Source organism: Hemicordylus capensis, chromosome 1, assembly GCF_027244095.1.
Source record: "Hemicordylus capensis ecotype Gifberg chromosome 1, rHemCap1.1.pri, whole genome shotgun sequence".
NCBI lineage: Eukaryota > Metazoa > Chordata > Lepidosauria > Squamata > Cordylidae > Hemicordylus > Hemicordylus capensis.
Genome location: NC_069657.1, coordinates 35,796,386 through 35,822,349, shown reverse-complemented (window position 1 = coordinate 35,822,349; position 25,964 = coordinate 35,796,386). Strand labels below are relative to the sequence as shown.

Here is a 25,964-nt window from a genome sequence, read left to right as displayed (position 1 = left end):
GTGCCTGGCATTTATTTATTTATTTTCATTTATGAGGATGGGGTCATAGCACAGTGTGCTTTGCATGCAGAAGGTCCCAGATTCAATCCCTGATATTTCCAGGTAGGGCTGGCAAAGACTCCTGCCAGAAACCTTGGAGAGTCACTGCCAGTCAGTGTAGACAACACTGAACTATGTTGACCAACAGTCTGACTTGGTATAGGGCAGCTTCCTGTCCTGGGGTTTTAAGCCCTTCCTGTCCTAGGGTTTAAGTTCAAAAGCACATACAACAGTTCTGGAAGCTGCTCCGGCCTTGGCAAGTGTCCAAGTGAAGGGAGTTCCACACTGGTGAAGTGAAAAGACTTCAAGGTGTCCATGCTATCCTATCTTTATCATGAGGTCATTTTTTGTCAGTATTAGAGAACAGTAAGAGACAGAAAGGCAGTAGTGATCTCTTAGATATGTAGGACCAAAGGCAATGAAAAAACTTAATTGTCTGAAATAGGTACAGTTAAAATATTTCTGCACATTACTGATATCAACCTAATTTTAAGTTATTTTTTTTATCCATACAAAGCTTAATCCCACCACTAAGGTGGTTTTCTTTCTTCATCATTTCCTCTCTGGTTAAGAATTGTCTCTCCACATTTTGTTAGCCAAATTCATATATTAGCAATATTATTACATTGCATATTAATCAATTATACATAAATCAACAAGAATGCTCACTTTTCTCCGGAATACACCCGTGGTCTTCTGCTCAGTGCATAATTTTTAGTGCTTGCACTTTTCCAGACAGGATCGTCCAGAGGCGACTGATGAGGAGGGTCATCAAGTGGGTTCCAGTAACTCTGTTCACACATGCCTCGTAGCAAGATTTCAGCTAACTGCCTTGCTATTGTCTGTTAATACAGAAAAATATCTTTCTCTGGTTAAGGATGTACAAGAAAAAGACTAGGAACATTCATAAAATGACATAAAATACTGCTCAAGAGCTTTAAAATTAAACAAGCGATTACTACAAGTGTTATTGCACTGTATAACTTAATAAGCAAAGGTGCCCTTAACATGGAATAGATACTGGTTGACATTTTTCTCTGGATCACCTATATATATATAACTCTCTTGGGACCTTACATGCCCAGGATTTGGCAGCGGAACTCTCGCAACACGCTGTGAGAGTTCGGGACTGAGGGACTGGAAACGTCGGTTGGGGGTTGGAGGAGCCCGCCCGGAGGAGGAAGCCGAGGGGGTGCCGCTCTGGCACGGCAGCTGGGGGCTGCTAGCGAGGGACAGTGAGAGGAGAAGAGGAGAGGAGCCCGGCTGGGCGAGCGATGGTGGCGGTGGGCTATCGAGGGGCAGCAAGAGGAGAAGTAGTAGTGGGCGGTTGAGCCGCGCCGCTGAGAGGAGCCCGGATGGGCGAGTGGCGGTGGCGGCGGGCTAGTGAGGGGTGGCGAGAGGAGAAGAGGCAGCAGGCGGTTGAGCCGCACTGCTGAGAGGAGCCTGGCTGGGCGAGCGGTGGGCTCCTGAAAATGGCCAGGTGGAGGCTGGCAAGCAACTGGGGCTGTTGTGGCAGGCATGGGGGCTGGGAGGGGGGGGAGTGGTGGAGGCAGCAGCGGGCCCTGGCAAAGCAGGCGGCCAGTGGGCAAAAATGACTGGTGATAGATGGGGCGGAAGGTTGGGGGAAGCAGCAAGGAGAGACTAGCGGCGCAGATTCTGTGCGCCGGTTCAGCTAGTTTATACTTATTTTTAATACTGAACAAGAATGTGTGCTGACAAATAATTGTTCGTAATCACTGTTAATATCTAATTGTATGATTTTACATTAATTATAACTGTAGTTAATAAAAACTTACCATTCGTAGGTTTTGTGTAGTTCTCGTTTCAACAGCTCTTAGAATCTCTCTAAATCTACCGACTCCTCTTGTCAAATTCCTGCACATATACATAGAATTCAACAGTATTTCTAGCTAATATTTTAATATTTAATTCATTGTGATTTGTGAGATTGAAAAGTAGCTTTTTCATTTGTTGAGCTTGATTGAATGCCTCAATCTTTATGCATTTTTGCATATAGATAAAATAACTTGACTCAGATCCATTTAAAAAAGTAGAGTTTTGTTTCATCAAATCCAAAATGTAAGTTTATGGTTGAGAAAAGATGACAAAAAGCACCATGACACTTGAGAAGCCAACTGGTTTCTTGTTATTTGAGCTTCCATAATCTGAAGTAGTTAATTGCCTAAAGATGCCCGTGACAAAACAATCTAGTCTCTCTCTGGACATCATGGCATTTTTGTCTGTCAATGGTATTCTTCTGGAAGATTTAAAAAAAGCTAACTTGTGCACATCAAGAGTCAGTACACTAAAAATAAAAGTCAGGAAACTAAAGCAACCATAACGTTGAAGATCATAAAAAGGGGAGTGGAAAAGTGAAAAATTGGACAACAAAAACTATACAAATTTTCAGTATATTCTACACATTTTTCTGAACCACACTTTAAAATTCAACTATCCCCCCGCCCCGCCCCAACAGTGCAGGGATTAAAATACAGATAAAGAGGTGAGCAGAGGGGTTTCACTCTGTTTACTTCACTTCAGTTTTTCTAATGAGAACAGATCTCCAACAGTTTCTTCCTTCATAAATCAGAAATCCCCATTACTGCTAAATACAGGGAAATAAATGAGGGATTGAATGAGCCCAAGAAGTGCATGTCTTAATCTATATAAAAGTAATATTTTTTTAAAAAAATCAAATGAGTCTGAAGACTAGTAACGTAAAAGGCTATGCTTTATAGTTAGAGAACAGGAATTGAAAGCAGCAGACTTGGATATTGGTCTTTTCAATCTAGCTGCATTATGTGACCTTGAGAGTTGACTTCAGTGTGTCAAAATGTTAACACTTTTATGCAGAGCACTGAAAGATTTGCCATTATTCATAAATGGGTGCAGAGTACCATATGCTATTCTGTATCTATGGCATACAATTTAAAAAAACTTGTTTTTCTCATTTTTCCCCCTTGAAAGTCAAAAGCAGGTTCTCATTTATTTGAGTATCATTTATTATATTTATTATTGTGGATTCTCTACTGAACCCAGGGATTAGCAATTCATTACAAGTGATAGATTCCAGAAGAGCCATCTTATATATCACCAGAATCATCCATGGAGCCTGTTATATGCCCTCCAACTATCTGAGGTCTACAGTTTGTTCAGCTCCCAAAATTATGAATACCGTACTACTAACAAAGCAGCACAGATATTCACTTTTTAATTCTGTTACTTCGTCCAATAACTACAGCTCTTACTTACTGAAAGCACTTACAGCCCACTCCTATGTGTGCTTACTTTAAAATTGTACCATTGAGCTTTACAGCCTTTGTCTACCAGAAAGTTATCTCTTTTAGTAACCTTGCATGTGTACAGAGAAAGCCAAAGTTTCTGCGGGTCCTGAGCACCAGGACCTCTGTGGATCACCTTCCCTGGCAGCCTAGCAGTTTCAGCTCTTGCTACTCCTTATCACTTCCTAGCACTAACAAGAACATCAGTGCACAACAGAATCTCTTTCATTGGGAAAGAAACCTCTGGGGTGATTCCCAATGGGAGCGGCACTGAAGAGGGGGATGCAACTCTCAGATGCTCCTAATAGCCTCACTGGCGCTGGCAATGCTCAAAGAGAGTGAGACTCCAGCACCTCAAGACACCTCATTTGCAAATTGTTCTAAGAGGCCTCTGGGGTGATTTCCAATCAATGGGATGGGTGTCCGAGGAAGCAAAGCACAATCCTCTCACACTCTCTTTAGCCTTTCAACAATCTCCCATTTTCTGATGGGTAGGAAGGCCTGGAGGCAGTGGAGCATGTCTCCCCTGAGCTTTATTCCTTCAGTACTGCCTGGCAACATTTCATCAGGGCACAGGAGCCACTCTGGTCAGAGGCAACTTAAGACCTTTAGGTGCCTGGGGTGGGATGCCAAATGCTGACTCTACCCCATCCCCAGCTCAGCACTGGCATGCTGCCACTATTGGCAAGTGTCCTGGAGAGTGTTGGAGATGCTTTAGTTCATCACTCCTTTCCACATTTCATCTTTTACTCCATCCCCACTTTCAAGTTCAGAGAACAGAGTGGCTCTTTGCATGCTGCCACCAGGGGCAAGCAAGGCAGCTGTGGTGGTAGGGCTGTAGCAGCTGCCACCAACTCTGCACTGCCTGAGGCGACCACCTTATTTTGAGGTCAGCCCTTTCTCTGGTCAGTGGTGAGCCCTCCTAACCATGCTGACTCCCGATACCAGGCCTAGAGAGAGCCCAATAGAAATCTCTCTCGTCTCGAAGCAGGTATAGTTCCACAGGCATGTGGGCTGAAGGACCAAATATTTTGGACTACACTCTTAAGTTGTATACTCTCTCCAGTTGCAAACCAATATGTTTTAATTGTTATAGCAATCACACAGTACACGTTTGTTCAGGAAATATATGAATTTTTAAAAAAGAAACTTGATTTATATCCATCATTAAGTTGATCTTTTTTCTTGGGGATTTAAATCAATAATTAAATCAATTCGCCTGGCAGTTTGTCTTTCAAATTAATTGTTGACGCCTGGATCAGCATTTCTAGACTCTGCTAAGGCTTCTTCTGCCTTCTACAATATTTGCCCTGGATCACAGACATTTGGTTCTTTATTCCAATTTGATTTTCAATCACACTGTGGATACTCAAATCTACCATTTCTTTCAAAGTCTATCACTTATGTTTCAAGGGAAATGCATACATATCCTTTGCTGAGCTGCTGAATACGTAGCATTCACTGCAGTATTAAAACTAACTAGTTGGGCTGGGCGCAGAAAACCTGTGCCTCTATTTCTCAGCCCTCCCCACTCTAATTCCCCCTCCCTCTGGCCAACTGCATGGCCAGCTGCTTTTTCTGAATGCCAACCCCCACCGCTTTCTTCCCCTGCCAGCCGCCACTTTCTTCACCACTACCCCTGCCGCTTTCTTCACCCCCCGCAGCCACTTTCACCACCCCCCGGCCACCGCTCGCCCACCACCACTTTGACACACACCCCACCACCGCCATCTTCTTTCTTTCCCTGGTGCTGCTCTCTCACCCACCTGTCCATTGGCTTTCCCCCCGAGCAGCTTGCTCGTGAACTCTGAGAGCTGCCACGCATGGGATTAGCGATGGGTACGTTTAAGAGAAAGATAGATAGATACCAAGTTCTGCTTAACTTGGATGTGTGGGGAGCCAGCATAGCATAGTGGTTAGAGTGTTTGACTAGGACCGGGAAGACCAGAGTTCAAATCCCCATTCAACCAGGGCCAGTGATGCATCTCTCAGCCTAACCTACCTCACAGAGTTGTTGTGAGGATAAAAGTAACCACGTACACTGCTCTGAGCTCCTCAGAGAAAGAGCGGGATATAAATATAAACAACAACAACAACTAAAACAAGTGCATTCTCAATACATTCTCCTTAAGGAACCAGTTGGAGGTTTTTTCTCTCAATCACAGTTAAATGACAGCATTATATCTGGACCAACTCTTACAGTCTGATCACCTGTGCTTACTGTTGAAATGACTGGGAGTCATTTTAATATTGCCCGTGAGGCATCAAGATGCCTATGGCTATAGAGCCAATATACTGGAGAAACCCAACCAATAAAGCTTGCCATAATAAATTCATTCAGTTCAAACAAATAAAGTCAATGTAAATCTGAAGTCACTTTCTCCTTAACAGCTTCCTGTTTGAATCACATAGGCCCAAAAGTGCTTTACTCTTGGGCATCTCCACAAGGCCTGTTTTATCATGCAAAATGGGCCTTACCTATCAAGTTGACAAGCATTAAACCAGGAGTTCTTAACTTGGGAGTCAATTTTTGCAGCACTGTATTTAATTTGCTTCCTAGTGAGCCAGAATAAAATTCTTGAAAATAAGTACTTGAGTACTTTGACCCACCCCCTTTTAAAGGAATATATATATATATATAGTGGGATGGAGGGGATCCATGGGTAATACCCTAGGATTGGGAGGGGGCAGTCCATGGATTTAAAAAGATAAGAATCCCTGGCCTAAATGATCATCATATTCATTTAAATATAGTAAGACAGAATAAATCAAGTCCAGTTCTAAAATATCTGAAGCCTGAATGAAATCATACTTTCTTCCAAACATAAGAAATCACCAATCGAATGTTACAATTACTATTTCTATGGCTTCAGTACTTTATTCTTCAGGTTAAACGTACCCAGTTCCTTCCATCTTTCCTCACAGGGCTTGTTTTTCAGACCCCTGACCATTTTTGTTGCCCATCTCTGAACCTGCTCCAATTTGTCTACATCTTTCTTTTAAGTGCAGCACCCAGAACTGGACACACTTCTCCTGATGAGGTCCAACTAGTTCAGAAAGAAGTGGAACTATTATTTCTCAAGAACTGGAAATGATGGTTCTGTTAATGTAGCCTAAAATCCATTACTCTTTTTTGCAGGTGAATAACACTGCTGACTCGTGTTCAGCTAGTGATAGATTTCAATCCTTTTCACATGTGAAAAGGCCAAGCCAGGTATTCCTCTTCCTATAACTACATATCTATGCAATTAAGACTCTATATAATTAATATGCTTAGCTGGACTAGCCGAATGTGTGGGGATGCGTGGCAGACCGGATGCTAATGGCGGCAGCAAGGAGAGGTGGGTGGGCGGGCGGCCAAAGGAGGTGGCAGGAGGTGGTGAGTCTGGCAGAGGAGGCGGGCCAGCGAAAATGGCAGGGAGGGAGCCCGGCGGGGAAAGAAAGCGCTGCCGGGGGGTGGGGAGGGAAAGCTGCTGGTGGCGGGAGGAGGATGGGGGCCTCCAGAACTATGGGGAACTTACTGGTGCGGAAGGGGGGGAAGAGGCAGGGAACGGACTGGGAAAAGAGAAAAGAACGGACTGGAGCGGAGGGGAGGGGGGAAGCGGTGGGGAGAGAAAGCAACGGAGCCCAGCTTGGCAGAGACAAACTAGCAGCGCAGATGCTATGCGCAGGGTCTGCTAGTTCTATTTTATTAAGTGCAGAATTTTCCATTGGTGTCTGCAGAATTTCATTATGTTGATTTTAACCCTGTAGTCCATCATATCAAGATCATTTTGGATTTTATTCCTGTCTTCTTAGATATTTTCTATCTCTCCCAGTTTTGCTATCTTCTCCCCAGCTATTGCTGGTGTTTACCTTCTCTTCCTTTTTAAAACTGAAAGCCATTTTGGGACATGGAACTATTTTATTTATTTATTCTCTATTTTTCTATGTAAACCACTTTGGAAACTTTGTTGTGAAGCAGTATATAAGTAGTAGTAATCGTCGTAGTAGTGTTTTCTGCAAATCTGATGAGGATTCTCCTTACCTCTTTATCTAAGTCAATCAATCAATCATTTTATTTACGGCCATAAGCCAAACAATATCTAAGTCATTAATAAAAATTTTGAAGAGTGGCGGGCCCAGAACAGAGTCCTTAGACATCTCACATAAAAACTCTCTTGAGTTTGATGAGCACTTTTGAGTATGGTTTTCTAACCAGTTGTGAAACCACCTGATGACAGGCCTTGAAAATTTTTCTTTGGATCTAGGTGCCAGCCCAAAGGGTTTAGGAGCCAGACAATGGATATTTGACAAAATTACAAGACTTAGTGATGGACACTGTGGAGGGAGAGGGTAAACAGGCTTCCCTTTATCTGCTTTACAAGAAACATACTTAGAACAGAAACAGGGCTGCCTGGGACAAAATTATTTTATTAAATATCTACCTCTGATATCCTAGTCTAGGCACTACCATTAAATTTCTAGGTTCTATGGCTCCCTGGCCTGCCTGATGGTACAGAAGAACCTCATTATCCACGGATTTGCATATTCACGGTCAGGTAAAAGACGCCCAACCTCAGCATACGTGGGGGGGGGGGACGGGGACGACAATACATTGGCCTCACATATCTGCAGGTTGGGGTGGCCAGAAATGACTGTGGAGGTCATTTCCAGCTGCTATTTTGTTTCTTGGAGCCACAAAATGGCTTCATTCAACAGGGGGGGAAAGGCAACTGTGGCCAATCTTCGGCTGATTTGGGGGCATTCTAGGGCACAGCATGACTGGGGGGGGGCAGCAAAACGGTAAGGAGCTCTCCATGTTCCACCCCTGAAATTTGGCCAATTTTCAGCCATTTTTAGCAAACTTTGAGCCACCCAGCAATGCCATTGCCCTAATGCTAAAGTTTGCTACATTTTGTTCTTGCCATGTGGCAAGTGTAAGCATGTACAGTACTTCAATAAGTTTCAAACCACCTTGACTGGCTCCCACTGTTAAACTTCTCTCAGACTCAAGCTAGGGATTTAATTCATATTAGATCAAGCTTAAATTGTCAGTTATTGTTTCCTGATATTTAATGTACCTATTGGCACCTGTTGGCAGATATTTAATGTACCTATTTCAAATGTACTTGGCTCTTCTAGTTATTAGTGACATTTTCAGGTTATGTATGAAGAGCCATCTCTCCTATGACTAGTCTATAAGTAAATATGCAACAAAATAAGATGCAACTTAAATTTTATATTACAATTTGTCTGCATTACCTGGAAGGAAAGCATAAGAAAAATAAACCATGGCTAATCTAAGCAAAGAAATCATATCTCATAGAGGTGAGAAACAAATTAATTATGCAAATTCTAAGCTCTTGTTCTAATCGGTGTTTGTGCCAAATAAGAAAATTGAGATGCCCACATTGTACAGATGAGAAATAACCATATTGATTATGCAAACCAGACTAATATCTAAATGGTGCCATTGTATAATTCAGAAAAAAGATAGAGCTCTGCATCAGTTAATGGTCCAGAACTTTTACTCTATTGGCTGGGATAATTTCATTTCAGTATAATAAATTATGATTTATATTATGCCAAGGCACCTGTGACCCAGGCCATGCAATGATGCGAGATTAAAATGCATTACAAGTTAGTTAATCAGCACTCTTGCTGGGGTAAAAAAAATGCGGTGCAGTGCACTTTGGCATATTGTCAAGGTCTACGTTATTTTCTTCTGCAGTGCCTCTGCATTGTTTTATAACACAGAATTGCATAATATTTTTAATCTAGCAGACTAAAGTGCTGTTCCTATATATATATATATATATATATATATATATATATATATATATATACACACACACACACACCTGCCAAACATTCTGACTTCTTGTAATTTTCCTTTTCTCTGCTCCAACTTCCTGTACTTTCCAGCATTGCACATGAAGGCGGATATAAACCCAAGAAGTAAAAAGGAATAGGACAAAAGCCGAGAACAAAAGCCGAAGTGTGGAAATAGAAGACACTGATGTTCAGTTTTGTAACAGTTTTTCCTCATACCTAATATTTTATGAGCATCTGTGTGACCCTTGCTTACTGATAATCCAGAAACAACATTTAATAAACACATTTAAATCAAAGTGGTCTCTAATGAGAGCCAGCGTGGTGTAGTGGTTAGAGTGCTGGACTAGGACCAGGGAGACCCGAGTTCAAATCCCCATTCAGCCATGATACTTGCTGGGTGACTCTGGGCCAGTCACTTCTCTCTCAGCCTAACCTACTTCACAGGGTTGTTGTGAGGAGAAACTTAAGTATGTAGTATACCGTTCGAGAAGGATATAAAATGTAATAAATAAATAAATAAATAAATAAAGTAAATTGCCTCCTTTTTAAAAGGCTTGTTGCTTATTTCAGATCACAGTTTCAAAAAACATAAAATGGCATGGATCCAAAATACTGGCTTACACACCTTTCTGGATGCAAAGCAAAAGACAAACCTTGCAACTGCCAGTTTCTGAGTGGTTTGCAAAATAGTTTTCTTGTTTAAAGCAGAGACTGCATGTTACAGTCACATGCATCTAATACAGGACTGGGACTATTTGTTTTTGGAGAAAGGCAGCTCCATATCACCCTCTGCTCCCAATGAGCCAGCCACCACAGCAGCTGCTCCCAGTCTTTGAGAATAGTAGTCACACACAATTGTAATCCTATGGGTGGAGAAAGTGGTTTGAGAAGTCAACTGGAGTAGTGATGGGATGATCAGGGAAAGGGTTGAGAATCTCCTTCCTCCTATTTCTAGTGTCTCTGTTCAACCTTCCTGAAGGTGCTTTTCTTAAAAAAAAACTAACTCATAACATTTAGCCCATCCCCAATTTAAAGAAAAATGTTTTACAGACAACTAAGAGAACTAAAAGCTGCAGTGTTTGCTTGATTTTGTTCCTTAGAGCTCCAAATGCTGCATAAACTATTATGGCAACAAATTAAAGCAGGATTGACATATCAGAATTTCAAGGGAGGGAGGGCTTAGATCCTTGGAATGCTAAAATAATGGGCATCCTTCTAAAGCCTACCAATACACAGTGAACACATCAGTGTTGTCCAGTTTTAAGGATCATGTGGATCTTCATTGGTCCCATTGGGGATGGAGCTATAGCAAAGTGCAGAGCATCTGCTTTGCATGCCAAAAGGTCCCAGGTCCAATCCCTGGCATTTCCAGGTAGGACTAGAAAAGTCTCCTGCCTGAAATCTCCTGATTTCTCCTGACTCCTGCTAATCAGTACTGCCAGTAAATGAAGACAGTTCTTAGCCAAACAGTTCAATGGTTTGACTCAGTATAAGGCAGCTTCCTATGTTCCTGTTCATTCTGATAAAAGGCTTTATTATAGCGTGTGTGTGTGTGTGTATATATTTTTTTTCATTCAGAACTGGAATCAATGGCATCCACTAGAAGATGAAATGAATGAACTGACAGCTGAGAAAGCTCTGCCTTATAAGTTGGTGCAGCTCATGTTTCATTGAAGATTCTTTCTCTGCTAATGTAATTTTATATGCCCTAAGCTTCCTCTTTGTTTTCAACAAGAGCTATTTGCCCCACCGAACATCAACCCATGTGGTACCAAGTGTTTAATTTCCCCATTAAGATTTATATACAGTGGTCCCTCTACTTACAAAATTAATCCTTTCCGAATGCACATTTGTAAGTCGAAAAGTTCGTAAGTCGAAAAGCGGTTTCCCATAGGAATGCATTGGGAATGGATTAATGCGTTCTGGAGCCTAGAAAAAAGACCCAGACCCCCAGTAAGGCTTGCAAACTGCACAGGAACATTTCTTTTCAAGAATAAACAGGCAGTAAACAGGCAGGCAAGTCAAGGAAACCGCATGTAAAATTCGTAAGTCGAGGAAACCCCATCTAAAAATTTGTAAGTCGAAAAAACCGCATCTAAAACCAGATCTAAAACTGCCGTTTGTAACTCGAAAAATACTTATGTCGAGTAGTTCGTAAGTCGAGGGACCACTGTAGTATTATTCATTTTAAAAATGTAGATTACCTAACAAGGTCAAAATCTGGAATTCATCCAATGTAGCTTTAAGATGGATGAGTAGAATTGTTTTTATTTTGAGGAGTAACTTTTTAAGAGCTACTTTAATTAACTTTGAATGCTTGGTCATCAGATTAGATAAACCTTCATTTAGCTTAATTCTTCTGATTTAATTTGTCATGTGTGTATATGTATAATTAGGGTGATTTCTGACTTTAATCTCTGAAACACAGAACTCCAGAACATATGTAGAACATATTATTTTCAAAAGTGGAAGGAAAACCAACTTTACTTGAAAGTACTTGAAAGCTCTCAGGCAATTTGTCATTCATTATTAACAAACTTGATCTTCAGGGACCAAAAAATAATAATTAAAAATGCATTAGAAAAATATCTACATCTCAGAAACTGAAAAGAACTTCAGTAGCTGTGCTGAGCAATAATATATATTATCAAGATTGGGGGAGGAGAGGAAAGTGAGAGAGCAATATAGGATCCAGAGCTATAGTTCAAAGGCATCTGATGCAGCAATGTTGCTGAAGCTAAGCAGATCTGGGTCTTGCCAGTGCTTTGATGGGAGACCACTTGGGAATCCTATGCATGCTTCAAGTTCTACTTAAGAAAGACAGAATATAAATGTCATAGTATATCAGGATACTAGGAAAATAAGAGAAAGCACCAAGTAGCGTAATTAAGGTGTGCATATTCAGTGCTCACAAATGTAGTTAAATTCAGGTCTTCCAACATATTCTCCATTGTCTTTCTTTCAAATGTACAAAAACTATATGCCAAAGATTATAAAACAAGGCTGGAAGGAGTTTATCTTCACCCTTGCTATTCTCTAAGCAGAACCTCTCTTTTGATGGCTTCCCCTCTGCAAGGCTCTGCACTCTCTCTCTTTTCCTTTTTTTATTAGAGAGTGAATGATATAATCCATTGCTGATTTGAGAGCAATACATCACTCTAAGAACAGAGAACGAAACGGTTTTGTTGATAAAGACCAAGTGGACATGCTCTAACTCTAATGCATAAGATGTACTATCCAGCTTATGAGGAGATTTTAATGTGATGTAGTGTACCACAAAAGGATGTTAACTCAGCAGTTGGACAGAACCTCAAAAAAAGATTTGTGAGTAATTAACATTTGAATAACTGAAATGATTCTAAGAGAGCAACATCCTTAAACACTACGCAGGAACAAACATTTTCTAATTTAGGAGGGACTTTTGGAATCAAACCTTTGGCTTCAGGATATCCATGTACTCTGCATCCTTATGCTGCTCTGTCATCCCACACAGCTGATATTTTTAGATATTTTGGATTGAGGATTTTAAGAAGAGTGGAATGCATTTTAATGTAGCTTGGCAACAGGTTAGCCAGAATCACATTCTAAAGAAGAGGTATACAGTGCTTTCATGTTGTCCTTTTCTTACCCCAGGATATCCAATAAAATTTCGCAACCTCAGTACAGAATTTAGCTTTTTTATACGCAAGCTTGCAGCTACCAGAGCCACAAACATAGCATTGTAACTACTATGATAAAGGTCAGTTGAAGAAGTTTATATTGCAGGAATTTTCAGGAAATCTGGTTTACCTTTTTTTTTTAAGGCTAATTAATTTTCCTTTTAAAATTAAGAAGTCAATAAGCATGTTTCCATGCTAAATGCTGCAAAACTCCACAACTTATAGGCAGAGCTACATGTCATTACAACAAAGCAATTCTAGTCTAATAAATAAAGCAATAAAATGAGAATTCTTTTAAAACAGACATCTGAAGAGGCACAGATCTGAGTGAAACACAAGCTGCAGCCATTTAAAATTTTCAGTGCTAGAAATATATGACTGAACTGCTCATTTTCCATGCTGACCACGGCAAGCTGGTCACCACGGTGAGCATGCCTGACAAGTATCCACCTGTCCGAGCTTGGAGCAGGTGGTTGCCTCTGAAATCATGCAGCACTTCAAAGCCACATCAAGCACCTCTGAAACGCTGTGCAACCAGAAAAGCTCCAGCCTTGGAAGAGGATGGGGCTTGAGTTGCTATGTATATAGCACTGGTAAATTTATATAGCATTGGCATCAACTTAATAGCCTATTTTAGGCTATAAGGTGGGCAAACTTTATAACATAAAATAAAACATACATTTCAGGGGCTTACATGATATAACACACACGTGGATCCCCTAAAAGCACTAGGAAAACGAGATTGCAAGTGCTTTTCAAAAATTGAGAAAGGAGAAACAATTTTAAAACTGGCGGGGGGAGGGGGCAGTACAAGGCAGTAGTCCCACGAAAGTCATGGTTTGCACACTGAGTCGGCTTTGGGTGCAAATGTTCTTCTGTCTCTGGAATGATACCCCCCCCCCGCCCCCCAACATTATCCACTACTTCACGTTACATGTGCACCAATGCAAACCAGGATCCCTCAGAAATCAAAGATTGAAACAGGTCTGCCATAAACTTGCAAACCATGTTACAAAGGATTACAGTTTTCATTCATGAACCATAGCTTTCATTGGTGCATAAAGAACATAATGAATGCCAGGAGGAAAATGTCAATCCTGAGAGGAGAGGAGGCACATCTTGATTTGCAACCAATACTTTAAGATCTTCAGAGGGAGGAACAATAGTCAATTAACCACATAATCAGTGCTATAGCCCATCGCCGCTCCTCACACCTAGTGCTGCAGCACAGTTTTAGCAGCCTCCATGCAGAATTCGTTTGTTTGAAACCAACCTACTTGAAAGAAAATGAAGGCTTTTTGTCACTGTTGGAACAAGAAAGGACATATTCCCATCCATACCTGGTTTTCTAAGATCCAGCAAAAACAGATTGCTTACCTGTAACTGATGATCTCGTATTGATCCTTTGACATCCATTAGAATGGATTCTGCACCTGCACTGAAGCCTGTCAGTGTGGAGTACTACAGCTCCTCTTGGTGCTTGCGCTCCACCCCATGGCCACATGGCTATTTATGGTGGGAGGAAGCACCAGCACTTCAGTTCTTTGGAAACTGCCAGAGCAGTTGAACATCTCTGGAGAAATAGGTGAGCTCTATGTAGAAGACTTGAGCACTACTGCAGAGGGGAGGTTCGGGAAGGTCTAATGGAGGTCGACAGATCACTATCAGATCATCAGTTACAGGTGAGCAACCTTTTTATCTGGGGCATGATCCACTGAATCCATTAGAATGGGTGTTCAGTTAGCTCCTAAAGGAGAAGGGAGCAGTAGTATCACTGTAACACCCTTTGGAGAACACATCTCTCAAAATTCACCTCTGCTGCAGAATGCAAGTCAATGGCATAGTGCTTTACGAAGGGCTCTTCTGAGGACCAGGTTGCAGCCCTACAAATGTCCCAAAATGATATACCAAATAAATGAGACACTGAGGCACCATAAGCTCTGGTTGAATGTGCCTTGATAGACTTCGGCGGCTGTACTTTTTGTAACTTATAAGTCAATAGGATTAGCTCTGTGGAAGGCTATCACAGTGAGACAGCCTTTGCCTTGACAAGGCCTGACCTATAGATATTCCTTTGTAGGATATGAACAACTTTTTTGTCTTTCTAATAGTCTTTGTTCTTGATAAGTAGAATAGAAGAGCCCTTCTGACATCTAGGGAATGCAGAGCTTTCTCAAGAGCTGTGCTCGAAGAGTTGAAGAAGGTAGGAAGCACGATGTCTTGGTTTATGTGAAAGTCTGTCACCACCTTAGGTAGGAAAGTAATATCAGGACGTAGCACTGCAGCACCTTATCCGGGTAGAAGAATATATAAGGCACATCCATCCTCAGGGCTGCAGGTTCACTCAACTGTATGCAGTTGTAATAGCCACCAAGAAGGCCGTCTTCAGAGAAACCAGCTTCAGGCTAGCTGTAGCCAGGGACTCAAAGGGTGTATCTGTTAATGTCGAAAGGACTAAGGATATACTCCAATGTTCCAGTGGCTGTCTTACTGGAGAATACAGATTAGCGAGACCCGTCAGAAAACATTTTCAGTTGGGGTGGGAAAATACTGTCTTTCCATCCCATCCTGGGTGCCTCGCTGAGATCGCTGTTAAATGAACCTTTATGGAGACAATGGAAAGCAAGGAGGTCTTTAGCTTGGTTAGGTACAACAGGACCTGATGGACAATAGCATTTAGGGGGCGAAAGCCATTTGTGTCAGCATAGCAAATGAACCTCTTCCATTTACTAGCATAGTTTCTTCTAGTGGATAGCTTCCTCTGGTTAAGTAAGATTTTGTTTAGAAGCCTATCTTCCATGCTGTTAGCTGTAGAGTGGGCACCTATGGGTGTAGCGCCTGACCATTTTCCTATGATAGAAGATCTTGGCATTGAGGAAGTCTCCTGTATATATGCCTCGACAGTTTGAGTAGATGCAGAAACCATGGCTGCCGAGGCCATGATGGAGTGATTAGGATGCATTTGACCTGGTAGGTCAGAATATGAGCCACCACTCTCCCTGCCAGAGGTAGGAGGAGGATACATGTACAATAGGGTACTGTGACCAGCCCATCTGGAACGCGTTTCCTAATGACTGTAGGTCGTGACCTACTTGAGCAGTATCTTGTGCACTTGGCATTGAGTGCCGTCGCAAACAAGTTTATTTTGTGGGATCCCCAAGCTCTGAATATTGGAAACAAGTACTTGTCCAATTCCCACTCATGCTGCTCTTCCCTGGTGAATGACAACTCAGATCATCTGCTAGGACATTTTTATCCCCTTTATATGAATGGCCCAAGGGGTGATGCTGCTTCTGATGCACCACTGTAGTATCCATTTGTTCTGAAAACAGACCTTTCTCATTGAATGGAAGACCTTCGATTTTGTCCTTCATGTCTGTTTGCAAAGCTGCTGAACGTAGCCAAGCATGGCATCTCAAAGTAATAGAAGCACTCATTCCTCTGGACTATGATTCTGCTAGGTGTTTTTCAGTGCTTGCTGACACATCAAGTCTAAAGACTTTTGTAACGTTTTCTTCAAGCAAGCTTTGAACTCCTCTGGTGAGAGGGAATCCAAATCTTCTCCCAAGGTGTCCCATAGGCAATAATTGTACTTAGCCAAGCAGACTGAATAGTTTGCTATCTTTACAGATAAGCACGCATTCGAATATATCTTTCTGCCTAGTATATCTAATTTTCTTTCTTCTATCTGCAGGTGTTGTGTGATGCCTACCTGACCTTGATGATGTAGTACAGTCTATCACGAGGGAGTTTGGCACAGGATGTTTCCGTAGATAAGTGTTATCCTGCTCCTGCACTCTATATCATCATCATCATCATCCATTTGTATACCGCCCAAAATGCAAGTCTCTAGATGGTTTATGACAAAACGACAAGGATCCGAATTCCAATCTATAGAATTCTCTGCCACCAGATGTGGTGATGGCCTTTAGCTTAGATGGCTTTAAAAGGGGCTTAGACAAATTCATGGAGAACAGGTCCCAATGGCTACTGGTCTGACTGCTATAGGCCACCCACCTCCAGCCTCAGAGGCAAGATGCCTCTAAAGACCAGTTGCAGGGGAGCAAGGTTTTATTTTATTAAAACCTTGTATTTTGTCCGGAAACTTATCAGCAACCAGTGTAGATCTTTTAAGATATGAGTGATATGGTCTCTCCCAGAGACCAACCTGGCTGCAGCATTCTGGAACAACTGCAGTTTCTGGACTACATACAAAATGCATCCTCACCTCTCTCTCTCTCTCTCTCTCTCTCTCTCTCTCTCTCTCTCTCTCTCTCTCTCTCTCTCATATGATTGTGGGAAACCCCTAAAGGTTGATGGGGTGGTAGCGTTGGAATCCAACACTGACAGTAGGGGTTTTGCCGTATCTAGATCCAACGCTCTCCCTTCCTCAACACCAGGAGACTCCTTCTCCTCAACCGCGAAAATAATCAGCACTCAGTATTGAGGCGTTACAGTATCTGTTAATACTGGAGTGTTCAATGTCGAAGTTAACTGCTTTGCCTTTGGCATTGATGGAGACTTCAACGGCGTTGCTGCCGGGAACAAAGAAAGCGCTCTCGATGTCGGTGCTGACTTAGGTGCTGGCGGGGATAGAGGCCTCAGTGTCGATGGTCTCGATGCTAAGGTCTGTTCCCTTGATGTGGATGCATGGATATGGATGGCACTCATCAATGCCGAGGGTTGATCTTTCGATGTAAGGGCTAGTTCGGAACTTCTCAATGTTGAGAATGGGTCCGATGTTGAAACTGGGATCAAAGTCGATTGTTTCGGTGTTGCTTGTCTCGATGTCGAAGCAGTCTGCATCGCTGTCCTAGATATCGACACATTTACTACCTCCTGTGCCAAAGTCGGAGAAGGAGTTGCTTTTGGCGTCAAAGTTTTCTTTTTCCTTCTGGTGTGCTCTGATGCACCTGCCATTTTGACTCCATGCCGTTTCGGAGCCTTCAGAGACTTAAAAGTAGGTGACAAGGGTTTAGACTGGGTCAAAGCCACAGCCCTCAAGCCAGATGGACGAATTCCCTCTTTAGATGGGCCACAGGAACTTAATACATCATCGTAAAGCACAGCCCTCAAAACGAAGCTCCTGGCTGCATCACGTTTGTTTTGAAAACAACTGGCAAATCTTATAAGCGGAGGTGTTGTAGGATTCCCCCAGACATAGCAAACATAAGGCATGGCCATCTTGTGAGGGTAACTTCACTTTGCATTTAGAGCAGGGTTTAACGCCTTTTTTTCAAAGCGCTTAGGGTTATCCATTGCCAATCCGTTTTCAAAACCAATATATCTGTCCAATCTTTCACTGCAAATAGTCCGTTACATAAAATACATAGTCTAAAAACACAGCAGAAGGGTCAGAAAAGCTGACAAAACAATTTATTTTTCTTACAGAACTCACTCAGATCAAGGAACCAGAATGAGGAGCCGTAGTGACTGAGAAACTGATTGCTATGGTGGTCGCAAAGGAACTGAAGTGCTGGTGCTTTCTCCCACCTTAAATAGCCACATGGCCACGCGGGGCAGGCTGCAAGCGCCAAGAGGAGCTGTGGTACTCCACACTGACAGGCTTCAGAGCAGGCGCAGAACCCATTCTGTATTCTGTATGGTTATTTTATGTCTGTATTTTAAAATCTTTTGAGTTAGATCTCTGTTTTTATATTTTAGCTTAATATTTTAATTGTGTACTTGTTATAGTCTTGTTTTAATTTTTCTATGGGAACCGCTTTGGGATTGTTTTAATGAAAGGCAGCATACAATTCAACAAACAAACAAAACGAGTGAAATTCTAATGGATTCAACAGATCACACCCCAGATCTAATGTTACAGGGCAAAATATGAACAAGTTTATGCTGGTGAACAGTACTATTCCAGATGGCAACCTTATTGGAATTCTGTCTCTCAGGAAAAAGATCCCACAAATATCTCGGACAACCTAAAATCTATTTTCTCCTGGTAACTGCCCTCTACAGTTTATTTTATCTTTATCGATCTTTGTACATTTAACTGTTAGAGAATTATGGTGATTGGGCTTGACTGGAGGTGGGGAGAGGATTTGGTTTTGTCACATGTGGGACTGTATTAATACCATTTCCTAAGCTACAGATAGTCCTTCCAGGCTATGCTCTGTATGGTTACTGAAAAACCAATAAAAAAACTTAGAAAAAAATTGAGAAGGCTTAAAAAAAAAATTGCCCCCTACTGATTTGACATGAAACACATTTGGACTATTCACGGTCTTTGTAGACAAACCCAAATTAAGCCCATATTGGTCAGTCAATAAAGACCCATATAATGTAACTGAACTTGGCACAACAGCCGTTAAACAAGATTACAGGTTGAAAGTAATAATCGTACCAAAATTCAGAAGAAATTCAAATACTCACACATGAACTTTTTAAACTTACAATGAATAGTACAAAATTAATGAAAGGGGTTTTTCGCCCTGTTTTGTTTTTACAGCAGAAATGTCTCATTCTGTATTCAGTACACTGTGGAGCTTGATGGTGAAACAGCCCAATGTTATAGTACAGAAATATCTCATTGGTATTCCGTTTCAAAGCTGGAACTTCAAACGACACTGAGGATACATGACATAGTACAAGCGGTCTTGAGGATACAAAATGAAACTTTGGGAAAATAATTGATTTGTTATTAAACCAGCCAAAAACTAATGGACAGCCAGGTCACAAATGTAAAGAAAAGGGTCATAGCATATCATAGCAGTGGGAGCAGTTCTGAAGCAATTAAGCTGGAAAGACAAGTCAGGAGAGAAATGCCAGTGAAGAGTACTTTGCAACAGAAAGAACAATATGGCTCATGCACTCTCCTTGAGCCAATTAATACATGCTAGGCTAGGGCTTGAAGGTTAAAGCTGTTTATAGGCTGCTGCTTATGTGAAAACAATTGCAAAGAGTAGTTTGAATTGTTACTTTAAAAAAAAAAAAAGACACAATCCTTTCCCACATACACATGTACACTGAAGAATCCCCACACTGGAGTCCCGATTTCCCCCTTGCTGCTGAAGTAGTAGCACACCAGAGTAGTGTAAGAACTGGGAGGTCTGTAAGCACCTTCCATATCTCCATCCAACCTTCCCCCTTTGTGCATTGTAAGTTATATGTGACTAGGGTGTGTGTGTGGGGGGGGATATGGGAAGGCAAACACAGATCACCTAGTATGTTTTGTACTGGCAGACTCCTTTCATGTGTGCTAGCCAGGGTAGATTTTATTTAAACCAAATCAATTTAAATAACGATCACAATTTAAATCACTAGTCAGTAAGACTAAATTTAAATCATGGTTTTTCACATAAAGACTCATTCTTGCTGGTATAATCTTAATAATTACAACCAGATGAAGGTTTCATTTTTGGTCCGCTTCTAGATAGAAAAATTGCCCAAAATAATCTTACAGAAACCTCTGGAAGAGGATGACATTGTGAACGGATTAATGGAATTCATTTACCAAAAAAATGGCTAATCCTTATTTTATGAAGAATAACCTTTGGACTATAATGTATCTTAAATAGAAAACTATCTTTAGATAGATTCCCCCCCCCTCAAAAAGCATTTTATTTAAAAACCTGATTTAAATTTAAAGAATACCCCAATTTAAATTTTTTTTAAAAAAGATTTAAATTTTTAAAAACCCCGATTTTATTATTATTTTAAAAATCATTGATTTTTATCCACCCTGGTGCTAGTCTCTATTGTGCTCTCAAGAGATTCCTTTGGGCACAGGGAAGGATCATGCCCAACAAATTTTAGATTTCTAGGTCCTAATACTATTAGTATTAATCATTTATACAGCACTTTATTACACGTATCAGTGATTTCAATTAAAGCTAGTTGTATGCAGCTTTTTCCACAATCATAAAGGTTCCAAACTATCTCATCCTTTCTTTCAAACTACAAAAGGCAAAGACGAGAAAAAGTGAAAGTTGGGTAACCAAGCAGAAAATGCTATTTTATATGAACAATTCCCCTTTAATGGTTGGACCCTTCAACATGAATGATGCTTTTATTCAGAATTATTTGCTTCTTGTCACACAATGGAGAGTCTTAGTTTCCATGCAAAACAGAATATTGTTTACAATACTGTTAAGATTTTATTTTTCACTTATTTTGGGAAGAAACATTAAACAGACAATTTGTCTTAACGTAAGTGTACCAATTATTTTGGTTCATAAAATGGGTCAGATTTTTGAGGGATAATTGCCTTTCCATGTATCTTCTAAATGCTTCTACATTTTATTTCAATTTATATGCAAGATAATGGTTCTCCAAAGTTCCAGTGATGTCCCTAAGAATCGCTTAACATTTTTGTTTAAAAGAAAGCCTTTGTACAGCTGGTGAAAGAAGGGAGAAATTAACTGGATCAGTTGGTCCAACTTATAGGAGATTGTTCTGCTTCAATAAGCAGCTCTGTACACCATTGTGCTAGGCCTATCCTTTCTACAGATATACATGACTTTACATATTCTCCAGTTAGTGTGCACGCTCTTGTTCTCTTTCATATACACACCAACAGTGATAAACATAGTGAGGGTCATGATCATATAGAGGTCAGATCCACATGATACATATAGAGGTCTTATCCACATGATACATTTGCATCACATTGCTGCACCTTCACCAAAAGAACACTAGCTGACATCATGACTAATGGGAGTGCCTATGTAGAGAGGGATCTCGGGGGACATGACCGGGGCCCCCACACAACTCCCCCAGTCCCTCTATGCCAGGATTTCTCAAACTTGGGTCCCCAGATATTGTTGGACTACAACTCCCATCATCTCCCACCAAAGGCCATTGTGGTTGGGGGAGATGGGAGTTGTAGTCCAACAACATCTGGGGACTCAAGTTTGAGAAACTGTGCTCTATGCGCTTGCTGTTGCACAAGCCAGTGAAATGTTCATGCTCTGCCTGCCCTCCAGAAGAGAGGAAACATAAGTGACCCTCAGCAACGTGTTTCTTCTCTTCCAAAGCACTTCCAGGGCATGGGAGAACAGGGATGTTTCACCTGCTTGTGCAACAGCATGAGCATCAAGTGACTGGGGGAGTTGCAAGCAGGCCCTAGTCTCATTCCCGCAGTTCCTCTTTACTAGTGCACTTCATCAGTCAAGATGTCAGCCACTGAAAACTGTAGCTCTGTGAAGTATCTAGAAGTTCTAACAAAAACCATCATCTAATATTTTTAAAACATCTCTAAACAGATCACATTTTCAATTGACTACAACTGGTGAAGTGCATGTCTCCCAGAAAACTTCAATTGCTACTTTACACAATAAGCAGTGGCAAACTCCTATCTATATATTTCTCTTAGGTGTACCTGTCGCTAATCCCATGTGTGGCAGCTCTCACGAGAGTTCATGAGTGAGCTACTGGCAGGGGGAGACTAAAGTGGCGCCACCAGGCAGGAAAATGGCGGAGGCATGCAGGGGGGTGGGTGAGGAAGAAAATGGCGATAGCTGGCCGGCAAAGAAAGCGACAGAGGGCGGGGGAGAACTAGAGGCACAGATTCTCTGCACCCAGCCCAGCTAGTTTCTACTGAATGCAGAAATAGCTCGAGCTGTGCCCAGTAGGCATATGAGCTCATTTAATACACATGGTTCGTTCTCTCTCTCTCTCTCTCTCTCTCTCTCTCTCTCTCTCTCTCTCTCTCTCTCTCTCTCTCACACACACACACACACACACACACTAACTAGCAAGTGCCTGACATCCAGATTATGACTGTAATGTCATGTAAGGGGGAGGGGTGATTTTATGTGATCTCTCCTTTCTTCTGAAGACCATTGTGCCTCCTGAAATTAGGTCCCCATAGGTCACACAGCCCTCAAGGATATATTTTCAGAAGGCACAGTGGGCTTCAGAGGGAAGGAGAGATCACATAAAATCACCCCCACCCAGTGTTCTCTGGAACAGGGATTTCAAGACATTGTTGACTACAGCTCCCAGAATCTCCATCTGCAATAGCCTTTGGCTGAGGAGTTTGGTAAATGTAAGTAACACCATCTGGGAATCCCTGTTACAGGGAACTCTGCCCCCGCTACCCTCATGTGATAGAACAGTCTTAGTCTTTATGTCAGCTGCTGCTGCACTAGCACAACGCCAGTCTGGATGTCAGTCACCATGCTTTTGGGCATTCAGCTTAAGAACATAATATATGAAGTAGCCAGGAGTACAAAACAACAGAACAGTTTTTATGAAAGCCTAGTCTTTGGCACATTTCATCTTACACAGATACAGGTCTGCCAATTACATTATGCTTTATGGAGAACTGCAACCGACCACAGCTTCCAGACAAATATATGATACATGTTTGTTCTTCCAAGCATTACACTCGATGGGTACACGAGGGGGGGGGAAATGTGCTGGTAAGAACTAATCTGCCTACATTCCTTTCACTATAATTTTAATTGATAATTACTATCCTCACAAGTTAGTCCACTTCAGCCTTAAATATTCACGCATCTGCAATCTCAAATCAGGATGGATGACATCATTAAAAACCATGCCACTGAGGCATCCCTATGTACCCCTACGGCTGTAGCAAATTTGGTTCAAATTGGTTAGGCAGTTCACAAGTTAGCCCACTTGCACCTCAAACATTTAAGCATCCGACGTCTTGAATTGGGTAGATGATACAATAACAATTTACGCCATTGAGGTATCCCTATGTGTCCCTACAACTGTACCCTATTTGGTTCATATTGGTCTGGGCATTGCGAAGCACTCTCTCTCACGCGTGTGCTCCCTCTCTCCCTCATACATATACACACACACTCACAGAATGCCAGGTGATCTCATAAGCTTACTTTCCTAAAGTAAAGTGGGCTAAAAAACAACCAAAACAGGTAATGTGTAAGGTAGTCCTTTGACACAGAGGCAAATGTCAAAACGTATTCTAAACTTTCAGACAACAAAACTAATAGCTACCCTAATTTAAGCTTATAATTTATCATTACACAGGTCAATATAAGAAAACATATGGTAAAGTGTATCTCAAAAATTAAGAAAACAAAATACCTAGGAGAAAGGAAAGACTCTTACACAAGGAGATATCAAGATAATTGGGGATAAATCAGAATAAAACAAATTGTAACTGGATTGTCCAAAATAATCATATGCAAAGGAAGAATTTAGTCGAAATGATTCTTCAAAGCCTTTCCTTAGGTTCTGTATTACAGCAATGAAACTGAAAGTTATATAACAAATATACCTAGAAAACCTACTGCAATGAGACAACTGAAATCCAAAACTTAAATTCACAGAAGACTGGACAATTCTGAACTAGACGGACATATTATCTACAAACCACTTCTGATTTGACTATTTTTAGTCATGGATTACATTTGATCACTTACATGATGAAAACTGTAAGGCTGAAGAGGCCCACATACATAAATTTGTGAAGAGCCACAAATATGAACCTTTCCAGCATGTTATGGGAATAACGTGGCCTCATTCACGTGACTGAAAGTCATCACATTGGAATTGACAATTTTTTTTAGAACACAAGTTAATTGGTAACTGATGATACCTAGGAAGAAAAAACTGTGGGAATTACGGGTTGGATTCTTAAACATTGATCTAAATGGTAGGGCACCGATTCATTCTGATTAACCCACCAAACATAAGCTCATTCTATGTAAACTCTGTCTACTAAAATATGATAATAATTCCTATATTCCTACTATGCAAAGTTTTACGAACATGCATTCTCTAGCTCATTCTTTTCAATATTTCCCAGTGAAAGCAGGAAATACAGTACAAGTGCAACAGATCCCCCTTCTACCCCCATCTCACTGGGATACATGAAAAATGGAATCTGAACATTCCATTTTTCTTCCAATTAAGTCAAGGAAGGAGGACTACAGTACAACTCAAGAGGTCATGCATTATTCCAAATGGTTTCTCAAAACACTAATAATGGAACCTATACAACTCAAGTGAGCAATTACATGCTAACCCAACTGAAACAGTTTCAAAACTTGGAGTGGTTTTGCTCAGCTATGACTATTTGCATATAACTCGTTATCAAGACAGCATGACATTCCACCGTTCCCAGACAGGCATATCTTAATCTGAAATGTATTCATCACATATTGCCAAGGGGCAAAGTAGCAAACTAATCTTGAACCTAGTACACCAAGTTTTGAAGCCTTTAAAAATGAACAGAGGCTTGAATTCCTTTCTTCATTTTCTGCAGTGTTTGGAATTTTTATACACCTATCTTTAGTATACTATTCTTAGAAAGGGTTATCACAAAAATTATGAATGACCTCTCATGCACAATCTACAAGGATCTACTGAGTAGTCACAAATGAAAATATGCAAATACATACTGTTGGTCTCCATGCACGTTTATCCTGCAGCACAATGTTAAAATAAGTGGTAACTGAAGAGATTCGGGGGGAAAGATATTTTAAAATCAACAGTTCTTTCTTTCCTTTTTTAAATTTAAAGTCACTATTGAAGGTTCAGCACAGAAAATTTAAGAAGTATTTGTAATTGATTAAATTCCCACAAAATACACTGAGTGATATATTCTGCACACAGATCAAATTAAATACAAAGGAGATTTTACTTCCACAAAAAAGTTAATACTTCAAAGTTTGTACTTCCATGTTAAAACATAACCCAAAGCTGGCCCAGTTTCACTTTCTGGAAGGTTTTGAACGTTATGGTCAAGGAGAAAACCAAGTCTTACCCATTTTTGAAGTATAAGACATGGGCTCTCTGAAGTCCTGTTTCTAAAAAATATCCAAGTTCTTGCTCATGTGCTGCAGGGCCTGGCTTAGGGCTTCTGTTCTGTATATTGGCCATTATTACCTGGGAGAGCACACAAATAAGTCAGTCAAAAACACACACAAATGCTATCAACAAAATTATATTGGTTTAATTGTTTTGAATTTTTTAAAAAAACTTGTATGTAAGCTGTCTGGAGATGCTTTCTATCAGGCAGTTTATAAATCTAATAAATAAATGATATCTTATCCCACACTAGATATTTTGATACAAGGGAACATGCCATTGCAGCACTTAATCACTCCCTTCTTTTAACATCTCCCTCAACAGATCCCAGGGATCTGTACTGGGACCAGTGCTTTTTAATATATTCATAAATTATCTAGGAATTGGGGTAAGCAGTGAGGTGGCCAAGTTT

The 25,964-nt window shown here is 41.0% G+C and overlaps 1 protein-coding gene across 4 annotated transcripts in view; it reads right to left on the bottom strand.

Moving 5' to 3' along the window:
- The window catches only part of TTC7B (tetratricopeptide repeat domain 7B), a 174,228-nt gene that overhangs the window by 114,643 nt on the left and 33,621 nt on the right, over positions 1–25,964 (bottom strand). For all 4 annotated transcript variants that reach the window (XM_053270534.1, XM_053270516.1, XM_053270524.1 and 1 more), the window contains 3 exons: positions 25,509–25,630; positions 1,836–1,914; positions 709–881 (listed from right to left, as the gene is read on the bottom strand). In XM_053270534.1, coding sequence (XP_053126509.1) covers positions 709–881; positions 1,836–1,914; positions 25,509–25,630 — 374 coding nt within the window. The remainder of the gene's footprint in view (positions 1–708; positions 882–1,835; positions 1,915–25,508; positions 25,631–25,964) is intronic.